Source organism: Mirounga leonina, unplaced genomic scaffold (genome assembly GCF_011800145.1).
Source record: "Mirounga leonina isolate KUSES-001 unplaced genomic scaffold, KU_Mleo_1.0 Mir_93, whole genome shotgun sequence".
NCBI classification, from domain to species: domain Eukaryota; kingdom Metazoa; phylum Chordata; class Mammalia; order Carnivora; family Phocidae; genus Mirounga; species Mirounga leonina.
In genome coordinates, this window is record NW_023270854.1 from 19,051,973 (window position 1) to 19,063,550 (window position 11,578).

The 11,578-nt window shown below is 35.7% G+C and overlaps 1 protein-coding gene across 1 annotated transcript; it reads right to left on the minus strand.

Annotated features, from left to right (window-relative positions):
- Window positions 1–2,546: 2,546 nt before the first annotated feature.
- On the minus strand, window positions 2,547–3,004 carry LOC118004744 (40S ribosomal protein S26-like). Its single transcript, XM_034996283.1, has one exon. It carries the CDS (start codon window positions 2,975–2,977, stop codon window positions 2,630–2,632), a length of 348 nt encoding a protein of 115 aa, XP_034852174.1. The 5' UTR covers window positions 2,978–3,004; the 3' UTR covers window positions 2,547–2,629.
- Window positions 3,005–11,578: the final 8,574 nt, after the last annotated feature.

Below are 11,578 nucleotides of genomic sequence, written 5' to 3' on the forward strand. Positions count from 1 at the left end.
TGTGTGTGTGTGTGTGTGTGTGTGTTTAACATATTATCCTCAACCAAGAAAGGATATGGGAGAAAAATAAAATTAGTACAAAGAGGTACATCAAGAACCAAGGAGGTTTTATTAAAAAGTTGGACTTTAGCAGAGAAAAGAGAGCAAAAGGGGGAAGAATCTGTATGTGTATAATTTGTTTTATAAAATTTACAGTTTTTGCACTGTATTACTGTATTAGTTTCCTGTGGTCCTCCTAACAAAGTATTACAAGCTGGGTGGCTTAAAATAACAGAAATGTATTGTCTCAGAGTCCTGGAAACTAGAAGTCCAAAATCAAAGTGTCAGTGAGGCCATCCTCCCTCTGAGACTCTGGGTAGAATCCTGTCTTGTCTCTTCCAGCTTCCAGTGATAGCCAGCAATCCTTGGGGCTCCTTACCTTGCAATGGCCCTGCTCCAACTTCTGCTTCTGTTGTCACATGGCATTCCCTTGTGTGCCTGTCTCCACACCTCCCTTCTCATAAGGGCACCAGTCATATTAGATTAAGGGCCCATCCTAATCCAGAATGACCGCATATATCTACAATGACACTATTTCCAAATAAATCGTATTCCAACATACAGGGGTTAGGACGTCAATATCTCTTTTTGGTGGGACATAATTCAACCCATAACAATAGCTAATAGTAATAATAACCAAGATTGCATATGCTCTATGTATCTCACTTAATCTCATAATAACTATTTATTGTCCCTTATTTATAGATAGAGAAATTTACACTATGAGAGGTTAAGCTATGGCCCAGGTTATAGAGCTAATAAATAGCGGAGTAAAAATTTCAATAGACTCTAGAACCTGACTCTTCACTATAACATTTTACCAAAGAATGTGGTTTATCATCATCTCTCCAGTATTGGCTGGGTTATAAGTGCTTTTAGACCTAAATGGACTCTAACATTATTAAGGTAACAAGTTGAGCTATAACAATAGTAAATTAGGTGGGGGCATAGGGTAATCTCTATATGTCAATGTCTGCTTTGTTGGGGAAAGAGTAGATACCCACTAATCCCCAGCCTCTGGGATTTCAGATCTTACAGCTGGAATAGACACTGTGCCTATGACATAACCTGAAACAAAAGATCCTGAAGATCCCCCCCAGATCATTTGAATGGTGTATATGTCCTCTTGCATTAGAAAATGCCCATCCACACTTTGTACCAAGAGAAAGCATTCTACTAAAATATTTTATAACACTATATTCCTAGCCCTATTATATAGTACTTTATAGTATTCCAAGATTTCTAAAATACTACTTATATACAAACTTTCAAATCTTGTTTTATGAGTCTACCACTTAACACTTAGTATTTTTCTTACTCATTTGTTTTACCTAAGTACTTTTATTTTAAAAGGAAACCTTTAACACTCCCGTAAATTCAAAAGCAGTATTATATGCTATAAGTAAAAGTATAAATTGTATTTATTTTTGGACACAAACATGCAATTCAACCCATCCCCCCCAGGAAAGTTTAATACTGCAGATATCCTGGATACTTTTTTATGTGCTGTGCTTCTGGAGGCCACAAATCATTGTAATACCTAATTTTTTTTTCACACCCCGAAGAAACAATTCCCCCCCCTTCAAAAATGCATGTGTTCACAATTCTTCAAGATACAATTTTTTAATGACTGCATGATACTTTTCCACATGGCTGTGCCATGCTTTATTTAACTGTCTCCTTAACAATCTGAACACTTGAGTTAATGGTTTTGGTTTGGGTTGGGTTTTTTGTTGTTGTTGTTGTTGTTGTTGTTGTTGTTTTTGCCCTTTTAGATACTACTAGAATAAATCTTTGTACAAAAAAATGCAATTCAAACAAGCAATATTGCCAAATTTTAAACCAAAAATAAAAACAAATACAAAATAAAAGTTTAAAGGAAAGGTAGTCAGGTCTGAGCTACATCTGTAAATTAAGTTCCTTAATAGGAAGAACTGGAAGCGTGTCGGATCAGTCACTAAGATAGGGGTTTTTGACTCTGCCCTATAGCTTCAGACAAGGATGAATCCTACCTCAATAATGCAGTTCTTTTCCTATTTTTGATGATACCTGGCACCAAGAACCCCAAACCTTCTCTGATAGACTGGATACTCAATATTAATTCCTAATCAAAACTGTTTAGGTGACTTTCTTTCAACAAACTTTTGTTTCAGAAACTATATGGAGATACATTCAGAATACATTTTCCTGACGGTATCAGAAAACTTACTGATGTCCACAAAATGATGGAAAATGGGTTCCTGAAGTACCCAGGTGGTGGGTACTGGTTCAGCCACAGAAACATCCTGGGACATAAACCCTGCTGGCTAGAAACCCTGTGGGTAAATCAGTGCTTTAGAGAGTGTGAGGGGTACCTCCAGAGACCTAAGATGCCTTATCCCGCTTCCTCCATCCCATCTTCCACTGCCCTCTGGCCATGCACCCTGCTCTGGCAGCCCAAGCAACTTCCAAATACTCTCCAATATACAACTCACATGCCTCCACTGTCAGTGGGACCACAAAGCGACTTTTTTTTTTTTTTTGATGTGTAATCGCCATTTATTTTTTTTCTGGAGAACAGCTTTTCTTCAGTCCTTAAGGACTTAGCTCCTTACATGGGCTTTGGTGGAGGTCGTGGGGCAGCACCCACAGGTCTAAATCGGGGTGGGGGTGTTCGGTCCTTCCGTGCTTCACGAGAGCGATTCCTGACTACCTTGCTGTGAATGGCACAACTCACACAATAATGTAGTTTCACATACAGCTTGGGAAGCACATAGGCGCCGAAGACACTCGCTTCGGAAATGTCCCTGACGGCGGCGGCCTCTACTATGTTCCGAATAACGAACTTCTTAATGGCCTTATCCTTGGGCACACAACGGGCGCAGTTGGTGCAACGAATAGGCTGCACGTGGCCGCGGCCCTTTTTGGCACGACCATTATTCCTTCTTTTCTTGGTCATCTTGGTAGCGAGACCCGAGAGAGCACAAAGCGACTTTCTAATTAATGCTTTATTTTATTAGAGGAAATCAGCTTTCAGTTATTCCTGAAATATATACTGGATTTACTGCAGATATACTGGATACTTTTATCATCATCTCTCCAGTATTGGCTGGGTTATAGATTATAATCTTTCTAGATTATAATTTTATCATGCCTTGCTTCATTCAACTCAATATTTACTGAGCACCTATTTATGCACCAGGCACGGATCAAAAGAGCAGGTATACAGCAGTGAATAAGTTATATTTGATTCCACTCTCCCTCTTTCTCCATCTTAGCTTATAGTCGAGAAGGCAAGACAAACATTGAACAAATAATCAAATTACATAAAGGTAATGTGTATTGGGAAGTAAAGGGTGCCATGGTTACATATAGCCACACCTAACTTAATCTTGAGAATGGGAAGATCTTGAGCAAGTAGCCTCCAGGTGACACCTGAAGAATGAGTAGGGATTTGTCTGGTAGAACCGAAAGGGTGGCTCCCGAAGAAGAAAAGGGTGAAGGAGACCAGATTATTAAGGAGTGTATTACAGATCCTCCAGGATCTATCGTGAAGGCAACAGGAAACCATCAGGATCTAACTCTATGTCAGGTACTGCCCTACACATTCTATTTGCATTTAATCCTAGTGACCACCAAGTAAATATTATCACCCTATTTTTTATATGAAGAATAAAGAATTTATCATGTGGAATTAGTAAGTGCATATAGCACCATAAGCTAAAATTCTAGCTGTATATCTAAATAACTTAAATACAAAAGTCCTGTTTTTAAAAAAAATCTAGCAACTTCCTCTTAAAAAATGATCACTGGGGCACCTGGGGGGCTCAGATGGTTGAGCATCTGGCTCTTGGTTTCAGCTCAGGTCCTGATTTCAGGGTTGTGGGATTGAACCCTGAGTTGGGTTTCATGCTTAGCAGGGAGTCTGCTTGAGATTCTTTCCCTTCCCTCTCCCTCTGCTCCTCCCCACCTCTCAAATAAATAAATAAAATCTTTAAAAAATAAAAAGTGATAAATGCTTAGTTTCAAAGAGAACTTACAATTTTTAAAATGAAAAAGGCAAGAAAACTGAGATCTGTGTATCCAAGTGGAAAAGAAATTCTTTCTATAATTTCAAAATACTCCAAGTTGACATTGGAAAGAGTGAGGCAATTTGGCTTGAAATGTTTTGTAGGCTTTTATTGACCCTTGTAATGGACTGCAGGAAATTCTTCTTTTATGTGCTTAATGCATACAACAGGAGATACAGCTGAATCAGTCAAATTCATACACTCCTCTAAACCTTTATGCAACATTTAAATCCTTATAAGTCTGCTTCAAAGCAAAGAGAAATGGATAATGCTGGTAATTACTCCTTCGTCTCAAATAGGAATTACTCCTACATGTGTTACTGCCATTTGGTCTCCGAACCTCCTTTTCAGTCATCTATCCCCTTTAAAGAAATTGCTAGCTCCATTTTACCAATGAAAGAACTGAGACAGAAGACTGCAAGTGATTCTGCCAAGGTCAGGAAACAATTAATGGATTCAAGAGAGATGCAGATCTCAGAATCCCAATGTCTCCATCTTTCCTCTAGATTAGGGTTTCTCAATCTCAACACCATTGAACTCTCAGGTTTGGATAAGTCTTGGTCTTGGACACTGTAGAATGTTCAGCAGCATTCCTGGCCTGTACCAGCTAGATGCCAATAGCAACCTCCTCTTCCCCAACGAAAAATGTCTCTAGGCATTGACAAATGTCCTTCACAGGACAAATTCATGCCCCAGTTGAGAATCACTATGTTAAATGATTCTGCAGACCCACACTGAAACCCTCTAAGAATGTCTCTCTCTACTGTTACAGTTAGGCATATTTTTTCATGATCTCATTATTTATATTACAGATGCATATTTTATTAGTCCACTCTGCTTTCCACATAAAAATTAATGATTACAAAATTAATATGTGTCTTTGAAGAAATTTTGGAAAAAGAAATCCATAAACACACCCCTTAGAGATAGCCACAGTTAACATTTTGATGCATGTCTTCAAAGCTTATGCATATTAGCTTTTATATTTTTAAATAAAATTAATAATACTGAATAAGCAACATTGTAAGTAGCATTTTCTAATCCCAGTATTTCCAAATTACTTTAAAGACTGTTCAGCATCCCATCATAGAAGTATATTACATATATAAATATATGACAACTTACTTAAAAATTCTCAAAGTTTCATTATCATAAATAAATCTGTTGTGAACCCACTTGTATTGAAATCTTTCAGAATATCTCTGATTATTTCCTTAACATAAATTCCCAAAATTAAGTTACCTTGTTAAAGGGAATAAGCTGGTTTGTTGTCATACTGTCATATTGAATTACATTCCCAGTAGAGAGTGTAAGGAACACTCCTTTCCCCAAACCTTTGCCAACATTAAGTTGTTTGTTTTCAACTTCACCAAATCAGTATTTGAAATTTTTAATTGTGTTATTTAATTTGTATATTGTGGATTATGAGACAAAAGGTTTTTAAAATATATTTATTAGTCATTTTGTAAATTGTCCAAGTTCTTTGTCAATTTTTTCTATTGAATTATTCATCTTTTTCCTTTAAGATTTGTAAAGATTCTTCAGAATTTAAAAACTTTCATTGATTATCAAATATAATACAAAATTTTTCCTTCAAATGTGTCATTTGAAAAATTTTGGCGATGTCATTTGATTTTAATTCTGAACATCAAATTTTAAAAAATTCCATTTTGAATTTATGTTGAATTGTATGAAACCTAAAAACTGATTGTGGGGGAACTGGCATTGTTATAATACTGAGCCTTCTCATCTATGAACATTTGTTCTTTTGCTTCTTTCTTTTTTTTAAATCCGTCAGTAAAGTTGTCTTCTTCAAAAAGATCCCAACATATCCTAATTCCTAGCTTTATAATGTTTTATTGCCATTGAATAGTATTTATTTTTCACTAAGCTTGGTAACTGGCTATTTTTACCATGTTTTCTTTCCTTTATTAAATTCTTTCTTTCTAAAAGAACATCTGGTTCTTGCACACAGTGGGTTTTTTTTTTAACATTTAACAATACATATCTAGTAATACACAAGTAACAAGTAAAAATCCATATTCTAAGCAGTTTCTTAAAACAATATAGCTTCTATTTAGGGAATAAAAAAGAGAAGTTTGTTTTCTGGATATGCAACTCTGCAAAATACTTTTGACTTAAATGAAGAATTTGATAAATGGTACATTACCTAGTTCTTTAAACAAATTTACTGAAGCTAAAGATTCAGAGTTGAGACAACCAAAGAGTTTGATCTTCCTTTGAATCTTGGAAATGCTATCCTCTAAGACAAAAACACATAAAGTCTACAAAAAGTCTAGAGAGTATAAGTGCATAGAATTGTGAAAGTGGATATATTGATGGCAAATCTTACAGCTTCCATAGAATGTGTAAAGAGCATCTCTGCCTTGCTTTCTTGAGGGAGCATCCAGGGTTGGAAGGTCATTGTTACTTATTATAAATGCCACAGTTGACAGAAGCAGGGTAAATAGGTTCTTCTTACTGCATATTAATGCCGCTCTGTCTAGTGCACAGTGGGTATTTTTTAAATGTTCCAGACTTACAGTTCTTAATTTCTCAAGATTTTAAACATTACTTTAGCAGTTGGTGTGTGGGTGATCTTAATAAGAATGTTTTCAAATTCATATTCTTCTTTTCTTTTTTGCATAATGCTGTAGGGCACTTCTATGACATAGTGCATACCACTCTGATAAAAGCATATTTAAAGATAGGTAGGGCATATTCATACATAACCTAATATAAGGCAGTTTAATAAAACAAGCAATAAAGTAAGAATCAGAAACCTGAGTTTTAGACATATATACTAGTTTAGAAAGTGAACTTTGTATTACTTCCTTATTATACTTAAACATTCATGGATAAAATTGAAATGCTAATTTACATAACAATATAGATTATCTTATATGTCAAATTCAGGTGTCAAAATAACAATATTTACTCCTTCTTGGGGGGAAGAGGGTAGACAAAAGCAGAATTATTTCAACAACTTTATTTCATTACTTATAATTTTGCCAAGTAAAGAACTTTTGATTAGTCGATCTGAATCTTTTCTAATTAGCACATTTGATGCTTTATGTAAAAGAGTGTGACTAAAGGGATTTTAAAAACTTAAAAGCAGTTTAGCCAGGCTAAGCGTTCCTTTTGCAATCTTTATACTCTGAAAATGCTTACTATTGGAATCCTTTTATTTTCATATATAGTGCAAAGATAAGGCAGCTTCCACTCATTACCATGGTACAGTTTTATGGTATTTATTGCCTCCATGAGCAGATGCTTTAAATCACGAAAAACCTGTGCAACCTTGAGTAAATCACCTAATCTCTCTGGACCTGTTTCCTCATTCATTACAGAGGAAAGTTAGAATCAGTGGTTGCTAAGGCTCCTTTAACTCTAAAATTCTGAAAGTCTACTACTCAAAATTGCATGCTAAGGGCTATCTTCTAGCATGCAATTTATACTCTGCCAAAAAAAAATAGATAAGGTTCACATAAATCAAAAAGACTGTCTAAAACATGAAACAAGAGGTTAAAAATGTAAAATGTGAGTTTTAACTTCCAGGTATGATTGAGTTCCTGGTACCATGCTATCCCTCCTACATAAAATCACCGCAAAACTGGACAAATATTCAAGACATTGGAAAACAGGTAATGCAAGATTGTGATCACTGAGAATTGAGTAACTCACACGGGGAGTTCCACAATCAATGGACTCCTCTGCTGACAGACAACTTTCTACCCATGGTACATAGGGCTGGAATACAAATATGCATTGTGTCCTACACAAGCGAGAAGGCAGAGATCAGGGTTTGGAGCAGCTGGAGCGGCTAGAATGTGCAAGGTGGAGCACCAGAGTGAGCTCCAGAGGTCTATGTGGGGCTTCCCTACAAGTCCTTGGCCAAGGGCACAGGGTGAAACTACTTGAGGCCTAGCAGAGGGCAGCCGTTGCTGGGGTAAGAGAGAAGCAGACCACTAGAAGTTGAGCAGTGCTGGGGAAGGTATTTTCCTACCCAGTCAGAGAGGAGAGACATTTTTAACATCACATAATATCTTTTGGCATCCCGTTGAAACATCAGAAAAGCTCTACCACAAAAGTAAGGACTGTGCCCTAGAGTAAGTCCCACTTTAGATCCCCCCACAATAGGATAAAAGCAAGTCCTGACGGAATCTACAGAGGAGAGAAAGTCCCATCAATTAAGAGGGATTTAGGAAACCTCTTGGGCTTTCCAAAGATCAACCTAGCAAAGTATAAAATCAACCTTACACAACACAGGATAACCAACCAGTGGCTGAAGGACAAAGATCATCATTTTTCAGAGGAAGAAAATAAAATCCTGTATCATTTACAATACAATAAAAATTACTGGATATGCAAAGACAGAGAAAAATGTCCATACAAGAGATTAATCCATAGTTAAGAAAGTAAAATCAACAGAAACCAAACTTAATATGGCTTGGATGTTTGATTTAGCATATAAATGTATTCAAGTAATTACTATAAATATGTTCAAAGAACTAAGAGAAAATATGTTCAAACAATTAAAGAGAAATATGATCTTAATGAGTAAACAGATAAGGAATCTTACTGGTAAAATAGAAACTAAAAATAAGAATCAAATGGATGGCGAAAGTGTAAAATGGTACAACCACTTTGGGAAACTGCTTGATACTTTCTTGAAAATTAAACATATAGAAGATAAGTCAGCAACTAAAAATGAACCTTTAATACATGCAACAACTTGTAGGAATTTCCAGGGAATTATGCTGAATGAAAAAGCCAATCCCAAAAAGTTATATTTTGTATGATTCAGTTTACATAACAATCTTTAAATGAAAAAATTATAGAAATAGAGAACAGAGGGCGCCTGGGTGGCTCAGTCATTAAGCGTCTGCCTTCGGCTCAGGTCATGGTCCCAGGGTCCTGGGATCGAGTCCCACATCGGGCTCCCTGCTCCACGGGAAGCCTGCTTCTCCCTCTCCCACTCCCCCTGCTTCTGTTCCTGCTCTTGCTATCTCTCTCTCTGTCAAATAAATAAATAAAATCTTAAAAAAAAAAAAAAAAAGAAATAGAGAACAGATTGGTGGTTGCCAGAAGTTAAGGAAGGAGCTGAGAGAGAACAAAGATGGTTATTAAAGAGTAACATGAGGGGTCCCTATAGTGATAAACTTTCTGTATCTTGACTACATTAATGTCCATATCCTATTCATGAAGTGGTTCTATCATTTTGCAAGATGTTACCATTGGAGGAAACTGGGTAAAGTGTACATGAAATCTCTCTGTAGTGTCTCCTCAAACTAAATGTGAATCTACAACTATCTGAAAATAAAATGTTTAATAAAATTAAACATGCATCTATATAGCCCAGGAAGTCGATTTCTAGGTATTCATTCAAAAGAACTTAAAACATACGTCTACAACAGAATAGGTAAAGAAACTGTGATACATTCCTACAATTGACTACTACTCTGCAATAAAAAGAAATGAAATCATGATACATGCAACAACATGGACATATTCTAGAAAACACTAAGTTGAGTGAAACAATCTGGACACACATAAAATATTCATGTTGCACTGTCCCATTTATATGATATCTAGAATAACCCAGTATAATACATGAATACTATCTTGGGAAGGGATACCACTGGGACACAAGGGAACTCTCTGGGGTGATGAAAATATTCTGAATCTTAATATGAATATATGAAAACACATTTATGATATGCTTAAGATCTGAACATTTCTCTGCAAATCATACTATTAAAAGAAGCAGCAAAGGGAAGGGTTGCTGTGTGGCTTAGTTGGTTAAGCACCCCACTCCTGATTATAGCTCAGGTCATGATCTCGGGGTCCTGAGATTAAGCCCTACATCCAGCTCTGTGTTCAGCAGGGAGTCTGCTTGAGACTCTCTCTCTCCCTCTTCTTCTGCCCACCCTCCAGCACACTCTCTCTCTCTCCCTCTAAAATAGGTACATCTTTAAAAACAAAAGAAGAAGAACAAAGGGAAATTCTAAATCTGAAAAATACAATAAGAAAAATGAAAAATTCACTGGATGGGCCAAACAACAGATTGGAGGTGCTGGAAGATTTTGGGAGCTAGAAGATAGATCAATAGAAATTATCTGATCTGGTGAACACAGATAAAAGTTTGATGAAAAATGAGCACTCTGTGGGACGTGTAGGATAATATCAAATAGCCTAACATATATCTAACAGTGGTCCCAGAAGGAGAAGAGAATGAAAATAAGGTAGAAAATATGTTTGAAGAAATTATGGCTAAAATTCTCTCAAAATTGATAAACAACATCAAACTGCAGATCCAAGAAGTTCAATGAACTGCAAGCAGGCTACGTGTAATAAAACCAAAGAAGGGCACATCATAGACAATTTATGAATATCAAAAATAAAGAGAACATTTTGAAATAATCCAGAGGGAAAAAAGACACAGGGGATAAAACATGATAGAGGGAAACAAATATAAGAATGGCAATAACTCTTCATCCAAAACAAAAGAGGACAGAAGATACAGAAATGACATCTTGAAAGTGCTAAAAATAAAAAGTGACAGTTGTATACAAAGTGAAAATATTTGCAGATGACATGATTTCTATGCAGAAAAATCCTAAAGAACACACACACACACAAACTACTGGAACTATTAAATGAATACAAGGTCAGTGTACAAAAATCAATTATTTTGTACATCTAGCATCAATTGATGCTAGTTGCCATCAATTTGAAAGCAAAATTATCAAAAGAACACCATCTATAATGGCAACAAAAACAAAAAACACTTAGAAATAAGTGCAACAAAAGATGCACAAGACTTCACTTAGAAATGGAAAATATTGGTAAGATAAACTTAAAGCAGCCTAAATAAATTGAGAGAGATACCCTACAATGAAATACTACCAGCAATTTAAAAAGTACATATGCATGCAACAACATAAATGAAACTCAAAAATATCATGCTGATTGAAAGAAATCTTCCCCCAAACAGTACATACTGCATGATTCTGTTTGTATAAAGTTCTAAAATGGACTAAACTAATCTACCATTTTTTAAAAATCAGAACACTGGTTGCTTCTGAGGATGCGGGAGAAGAGACTGGCTTGGAAGAAACATATGGTAACACAGGTACTATGCACTTGTTGAAAGGTATCAAATAGTAAACAAGATATGTACATTTCACTATAGGTAGATTTTATTTTAAAACAAAGAAAATATAAAGAGTAATTGAATTCCAGTTAATGATACACATGCTGAAGTGTTGGGGTGAAGTAAACACTGATGTCTACAACTCAGTAAGAAATACATCAAGAAATCAGATAAATAGGATAGAAGAACAGATGGATATAAATATGATAAAGATAACACAGCAAAATATTAATGATTGTATCCAGATGGTGGGTATATGAGTATTTAATGTTGTTTTACTTCAACTCTTCTTTGTTAAAAATTTTCATATTAAAATGTAAATTTACCAAAGTTA